This window comes from Lepidochelys olivacea, assembly GCF_965140295.1.
Source record: "Lepidochelys olivacea isolate rLepOli2 genome assembly, chromosome: 24".
Taxonomy (NCBI): Eukaryota; Metazoa; Chordata; order Testudines; family Cheloniidae; genus Lepidochelys; species Lepidochelys olivacea.
Window position 1 is genome coordinate 2,737,235 of NC_140434.1, and position 7,944 is coordinate 2,745,178.

The following is a 7,944-nucleotide window of genomic DNA, read 5'->3' on the forward strand; positions in this document are numbered from 1 at the left end:
CGGGGATAGAACAGGAATGGAGTCTTAGAATTTTTAGTAAGTAATCTAGCTAGGTATGTGTTAGATTATGATTTCTTTAAATGGCTGGGAAAAGAACTGTGCTGAATAGAATGACTATTTCTGTCTGTGTGTCTTTTTTGTAACTTAAGGTTTTGCCTAGAGGGATTCTCTATGTTTTGAATCTAATTACCCTGTAAGGTATCTACCATCCTGATTTTACAGAGGTGATTCCTTTACTTCTATTTCTATTAAAAGTCTTCTTGTAAGAAAACTGAATGCTTTTTCATTGTTCTCAGATACAAGGGTTTGGGTCTGTGGTCACCTATGCAAATTGGTGAGGATTTTTACCAAACCTTTCCCAGGAAGTGGGGTGCAAGGGTTGGGAGGATTTTGGGGGGAAAGACGTGTCCAAACTACGTTTCCCAGTAAACCCAGTTAGAGTTTGGTGGTGGCAGTGGATATTCCAAGGACAAAGGATAAAATTAATTTGTACCTTGGGAAAGTTTTAACCTAAGCTGGTAAAAGTAAGCTTAGGAGGTTTTCATGCAGGTCCCCACATCTGTACCCTAGAGTTCAGAGTGGGGGAGGAACCTTGACAACATCTCTTCAGGCTAGAATGTCTAATAGCATTAGGCTGACAATTAGGGGTGAACATAAATAATATGAACCACTTCCATCCTGCTTCAGTTCTATTTTGAAAACTTCAGAGGGATTTAACTTAAGCCTAGGGCATGTGCTTCCCTGTTTCCAGGAGAGTACTGTAACCCAGAAGGCCTGGTTTGAAGGCTATTGAACAGATTAAAAATTCATCCAAGGATTTCAAAAATATATTGGCTCAAACACATAGTGAAGAGTTACTGGTGGGGATTTTAAGCATGCCCAATAAACTCTCCCACCTACCAAGGAGTTCCAGAGTAAACACCTTGCCACTAATTAGATTCTAGTTTGGATGTAATGAACTAACATGGACTCCTGTGCATGAGAGCAGATTGTGCTCATGATACATCCCTGAGTCACCCTCATAGTGTGAAATAATTCAAAGCAGAATGAAAGAAATGGAACTAGATTTATTCCTGTGTTGACACCAAGGAAGTTAGTAGGATGATACCAGGAAGCTATCTTGCTATAAAGATTTAAGAGGACAGGAACTGCAGAGTGTAATATGCATGTCATCCTATGTGGGACTGAGAATTGAGTAATTGTTTAACCATGATCAAAGCCATTGCCACAATTAGAGGACTTAGCCAGGCAAGAAAACATTGGCTTTGGTTAATTATCAGGTCTCAGTGCATGAGGGGTGTTCCCTCTGCTTCCCATTGGCTAAGAAAGCATATAAAGGTGCTGGGAAGCGCGGGTTGTTCTATCCACTTCTCTTGACTTCATCCCCTTGGTGCACTGGGTAAGTCTATTTAACTCAATTTGCACTAATTGTTGTTTAGGGACAATTTTAAATATGAACCCAATCCTTCACCAATACTCTGTGACTTTGGATCTGTTAGAGCAGAGGGCATCTTGGTTTACGTAAGAGACTTTCTGTAGTTTGTCAATTACAGACCTTGTTTCTTGTAGTTTCTCAGTTAAAGTCTTAAAAATATCAGGTTGGGATTTTCAAATCTAGAGATGGGATTGGGACACCCTCCACCCCATTCCCATTAATTATATTTGGGGATTATATTATGAAAATTCCTTACAGAATTATGACAGATCTCAGTCTACTTTGACTATTGACTGCATAACTCTGATCCTCAGCTGACTTCATTGGGGTCATAAAGGTTTACCTGGGCTGATGATCTGACCCTGCTGGTTGCACAAAATTATGAAAATCAGCTTTCATATATAACTATTGAACACAGCCCTGACTGTTCTTTTCAGTTTAGTTGATAGAGCTGTAACTATAGTTTAAACCAGGAGATTTCAAGATATATATGTCTTCTCTTCCAGGGCAAAGCTAGCCTCTGCTTTAGGTGTGTTATAAAGAAACTCTCTTTTTAGGGAGTTGACTCCATAATGGACAACATTAGGGTTTTTATACGTTAATCTGCAGCATTTACTGTTGCACACTATTGGAGACATGACACTGGACAGGATGGACCACGGATATGTTCCAATATGGCAATACTTAACTTCTTAGTGGTACAACTTTAAAACTGTGACTTCCATGTCCCACCTGGCCAAAAGCTTAATGTCTTTTACTCTTTGAATGCTCTTTTACGGTAATAAGCTGCTATAGGTATAACAACCACTCATTTCATATGGGTTTTTTGCAGCTTAATACTTGCCTGAAACAGTGAAAAGGTGGTTTACTCTGAATGTGCTAGGAAAGCTTTTTGAAGGTTTATAAAGAAGGGTTAGGAGTTCTATGCGAGTGGCCTCAAGAAACAGAGTTGTGAATCTGCTATATCGCTATGAATTGTGCGTAATTGTGTGTCCTCTGCTCCCTACTGTGTGTTTCAGCTATACCGCAATCCCAAAAGATGTCTTCCAGCAAAGCTCTGTGTTACCCACGCCCGCCATGTTATCCCGACATCTGCCCAGACCCCTATGTTGATGCCTGGAACGAGCCTTGTGTCACATCGTGCGGAGACTCGAGCGCAGTGGTCTATGCACCGCCGGTTGTCGTGAGATTCCCAGGACCGATTCTTGCTACCTGCCCTCAAGACAGCGTTGTGGGAAGCACCTTGCCATATTTACCCTATGGATATGGGGGCCTATATGGAGGTGGTAGTTTCGGTGGCTCAGTTGGATCCGGGGGTGCTTATGGAGGTGGATCCGGTGCTGGGTATGGTGGTGGATACGGGGGCGGATATGGAGGCAAATACGGGGGCTTCTGTGGGTATGGGAAGAGCTATGGGAGGAAGTGCTATTCTTCCCGCTTTGGAAGCTGTGGCCCATGTTAAACCCAGAAGAAATGACCACAGAACAAGAAACAAACAGGAAATGAAAGCGACGATGGAGATTCGCTTCTTAGCTAATGGAAAAGGAGCACCTAGAACTCCACATGAACTCAGTGGGGGCTGTGTGTAACTCAGGCCTATCAATGTCTTCCCCTCTTACATGTTACCTTAACTGTATAATCTAATGGCTTTGCAGCTTAGTCTTATGCTCATATTGTGCTTTGTCCTATTCGATGCATAACCATCTACAGGTTAATTTGATGAAAAATGGGACATGATTTTCAAATCTACAGCTTCAAGAAAGACAGCAGAACATCTTGTGTGAAATGCATCACTCTGGAGATGGTGACTGGTTGTAGCTCTTACTATAACCTGGAAAATACAGTCTCTGTACTCTGCATTAATTCATTCTGTAAATGTAAACACTGCTGCTCATTTCCATTAAAAATTATGCTGCATCATATTATCAGCCTTCTGGTTTTCCTTTCTCCTCCATTCTTTCTTTCCAAAGCACTCTGGGTGAAATTCTCCCCTGTGCAGATGGTCAGTACCAGCCCTATGTACTAATCAATCCCACTCAAGCTCATCAGTAAGAAAGGATCAGGTGTATTACTTGTTCAAGAGCATTGTGCAGGCCCTCTGCACGGGGGGTGCGAGGATTGCCCCCTTGTTACACGTCATAGAAAATATCTGACTGAATAAATGACTTTCAATTAGAATATATTTCCCTGCTTCAAATATTATGCAGAATCATAGGCTAAGGCAGGACCGAGGACAGCTAGACCATCCCTGGCAGCTGTTTGTGTATCCTGTTCTTAAAATCCTCCAGTGATGGGGATTCCATAACTTCCCTTGAAAACTTAAAATCAGTGCTTAGACATCATTAGAGCTGGAAAGTTTATGCTTATATTTTACTTAATCTCCCTTGTGGCAGATTAAGCCAATAAATTCCTTATTCTACCTTTAGTGCACATGGAGAACAGTTGATAGGCATCCTCTTTATAATAGCCCAGTTTTCTTTAACTTTTCCTCATAGTTCTGGTTTTCTAAACCTTTCACCATTTTTGTAGCTCTCCTCTGGACTCTGTCCAACTGGTCCTCACCTTTCCTGCTGATGTCTTTTGCCCTGAACTGGACATAACACTCCATCCGAGGCCTCACCAGAGCCAATCAGAGTGGGACAATTTGCTTCCTAAACACAGAACTTTTACTTGACTCAAGATAAACAAAAGCTACAAAATCTGCATTGTTGAATCTCTGCTGCCTTTCTGGCTTTGCTCCTGATGTAGTCCTCAGGCTCTGATCTGATACCATGTTTACACCCATGTTGCCCTAATGTAAAGGATAATGCTAGGTTTAGGGCAGTGGAGAAGAAGGCCCTTTGTTCCACTTGAAAATGCGTTCCCTGAACATGTGGATCCTGAGGTCCATATGAAAAATCAGTAGAACCATTCATTTGCCCTGCATTTCCATCAGAGATCTCAGCTGACAGCTGCGTATAATGTCATCTTATCCCAGGGTAATACAGGGGAGAGAGTTAAATAAAAAAGTTTTTGCTCCTAGTGAAGCCATCTGGATCTTCAGCCACTGTTCTTATTGACTTCGTTCTGAGAAACAGAATTATCCCTCAGAAGATGAACTCTCATATCTCCAGGATGACAGCAGTGTGTTCAGGGACCTATCGCGCTGCTCGCTACACATGTGCAGAATCTGTGACAGTCCCCATCTTGAAGAGTTAGCCAGCTCGAGCAGAATCCTGACCTGTATCTTGTACCAAAGACAGGGCAAAGCCAAGCCTTTAATCTATCCAATATATCTACTGGAACTATGAAATTCTAAAACTGCCTGTGTTTTTGGGTGCCTCAGTTTTGGGCTTCCAACTTGAGACTCGTTCATGGAGATCCCATTGCAGATGGCAAGTTCTAAGGAATATCAGAAAGGGCCCATCACAAATCACTAGTCCCTTTTGAAAATCTTGGCCTCGGCTCTCATTATAGATTCCCTGAGTGGTCTTGGTCAGATCAATACTCTCATTTCCATCTCTCCGTATGTAACACTCAGCTGAGTTGTTTCCCTCTTGGCCATCCCAAGTGTCCAACAGCGGGGCATTGGCCAGCGAGGTTGGATTTGTTTTCCCTGCACGGATGTCATAGGCTTCTTGCTGCTCCCAATCAGTTACAGGAAGCTTGGAGTTGGGTTAAAGTACAGGTCTCTCCTCTGGCTCTAGGGAGCACGCTCATTGGCTGTGAGATAGCTGCATACCTCTCAAACCCCTTTGCTTCAGCTTAGGAAGAATCATAAGGCTATTTAGTCTTTCTCTGTGCTGTAGAAAAGTTGGACTGTGTGGAAACCCAAACACAGTTTGGCTTGACCTGAAAATTTCTTTTGATGTGCCCATGCGCTGGTGGGCAAGACTTGGGGCAAGCAGTTGATTTTAACCTTGCAAGATTGTATTGGCATGTACCTGCTGAATCTACATTGCTGTGATATTGATATCAATATACTGGGGTTTTTTTGCACTGCACATATTCTGATACATTTTCTCACCATTTTGGATCATATGTAGTTTTTGCAGGGGCATACATTTATTCTGTATTTGAGCTGGGATGATGGGAGGGAAACACATCCCCCAGGTCTGTGGAATCAAGATGTAGCTGGGACTGTAAAACAACACAGAGGAAATCCCTGTTTCTCAGTCTTCCTACCCTTTAGCTCCTAATCCGTCCGTTTAGGGCTGCAGACACTAACAAAACAGCTGCCTTTCTCATTCATAGCAACTTACGGTTCCACTGCTTTAGGAGATCAGTCATTCCCACAACACCCATATGACATACGTAGTTATTATCTTCTTACCTCAGCAAATGTTGACTGATGCTCAGAGCTCAATTCAGTTGCCCAAGGCCACTCCAGTGGAAAGACTGGGACTAGAAATGAGGCACACCTCATTCTTAATAACCTTCTCAGTTATAATTTAAACTCTAATATCTCCAGGATACCAGCAGTGTGTTCAGCGCCCCATTGTGCTGCTGGCTAGGCAAGCCCAGAATTTGAGATGGTCCCCAGTTTGAAGAGTCATTTACTTAGTTTGATTCTATCTGAGACATGTGCACCAAAGGGAGAAATCCCCCCTCTGTGCAGAGGGCCTCCACACAATGCTATTGATCAAGTAATGTACTTCATTTTCTTCTTATGGGTTTGAAAGGGATTGATTAGTGCATAGGGCTGGTAAAGACCATCTGCACAGGGGATAATTTTACCCAGATTACTTTGGAAAGAAAGAATGGAGGGGAAAGGAAAACCAGAAGGCCAATATTGTGATGCAACATATTTTTTAATGGGCAGGATACATTCCAGGTATTATCCTATTAACTTCCTTGGTGTCAACACGGGAATAAATCTAGTTCCATTTTCATTGTTCTGCTTTGTATTACTTCACAGTATGAGGGTGACTCAGGGGCATATCACTGTTGCAATCTGCCGTCATTAATGAAAATATCATATAGTAGGGAAATCAGGACAACCTCCTATGCGTCCCTGCTAGATATGGCCTCTCACGTAGAAAGCAAAACCATTGTTAACTAGTCTTTGAGTCCGGATTTTCCACCAGTTATGCACTCACCTGCTAGATATTTCATCTCAACCACGTGGATGAGGGTAATGAGAATCTCATGTTGGACTGAATCAAAAGCCTTACTATTAACAAGATATACTGGGGTCTCTAAAATAATTACCCAACATATGGCTTCCATATGAGAGAGATTAATAATATTGGGACTATTCATCTTGGAAAAGAGATGACTAAGGGAGAATATGACTGAGGTCTATAAAATCATTACTGGTGTGGAGAAAGTAAATCATGAAGTGTTATTTACTCCTTCTCATAACACAAGAACTAGGGGTCACCCAATGAAATGAATAGGCAGCAGGTTTAAAACAAATGAAAGGAAGTATTTCTTCACACAACGCACAATCAACCTGTGGAACTCCTTGCCAGAGGATGTTGTGAAGGCCAAGACTATAACAGGATTAAAAAAAGAACTAGATAAATAGCTCCTGTTTTCTGAACCTTTCATCATTTTTGTTGCTCTGCTCTGGATACTCTCCAATTGGTCCACATATTTTCTACAAAAATCTGTTCCCCAGAAGTGGAGACAGTTCTCCATCTGAGGCCTCACAGGAGTTGATTGGAGCTGGACAATTTATTCCTTAAGTTTAGGATTTTGAACTTGTCTCTGCTGAATTTCATCTTGTTGATTTCAGACTAATTCTCCAACTTATTAAGGTCATTTTGAATTCAAATCCTGCCCTCCAAAGTGCTTGCAACTCCTCCCAGCTTGGTGTCATCCACAAATTTTATGTGTATTCTCCACATAATTACACACATCATTAAAGAAAATATTGCATAATACAGGATTCAGGACAACCTTCTGCATGTCCCAGCCAGATATGGCCTCCCACATAGAATGAAAACCACTGATAACTAGTCTTTGAGTCCGGATTTTCAACCAGTTAGGCTCCCACCTTCTAGAAATTTCATCTCAGTCATGTGGTCAAGAGAAATGTTTCCCTAGTTTGCTTATGTGAATCTCACATTGGACTGAGTCAAAACTTACTAATTTTAATATATTATTTCCTTCATAGCAACATAGCAATCCTTGAGGGAGCTATTTAGTGATCTGGGGCAAAAATTGGCGATTGGTCCTGCTTTGAGCAGGGGGTTGGACTAGATGCCTTCTGAGGTCCCTTCCAACCCTGATATTCTTTCTTCTCAAAACTTACGCTTACACTGCTTTAGGAGATCAGTAATTCTCACAACACCCATATGAAACAGGTAGTTATTATTGTCTCACCTAAGAAAATGTTGACTGATGCTCAGAGCCCAATTCAGTTGCCCACGGCCACTCCAGAGGAAAGACTGGGACTAGAAATGAGGCATACCTCATTCTGAATAGTCTTCTTAGTTATAATTTGAACTCTGCTATCTCCAGGATACCACCAATCTGTTCAGAGCCCCATCATGCTTCTCACTAGACAAGCCCAGAGTCTGAGA

General features: G+C 41.9%; 1 protein-coding gene across 1 annotated transcript; it reads left to right on the forward strand.

Annotated features, from left to right (window-relative positions):
- Positions 1-1,380: 1,380 nt before the first annotated feature.
- On the forward strand, positions 1,381-3,196 carry LOC311512331 (uncharacterized protein). The gene is made up of 2 exons (XM_084613477.1): positions 1,381-1,399; positions 2,455-3,196. Exon 2 carries the CDS (start codon positions 2,475-2,477, stop codon positions 2,895-2,897), a length of 423 nt encoding a protein of 140 aa, XP_084469603.1. The 5' UTR covers positions 1,381-1,399; positions 2,455-2,474; the 3' UTR covers positions 2,898-3,196.
- The last annotated feature ends 4,748 nt before the right edge of the window (positions 3,197-7,944 follow it).

Coding starts and splice junctions, on each gene's coding strand:
- LOC311512331 (XM_084613477.1), top strand. CDS start 2,475: ATGTCTTCCAGCAAAGCTCTGTGTTACCCACGCCCGCCATGTTATCCC.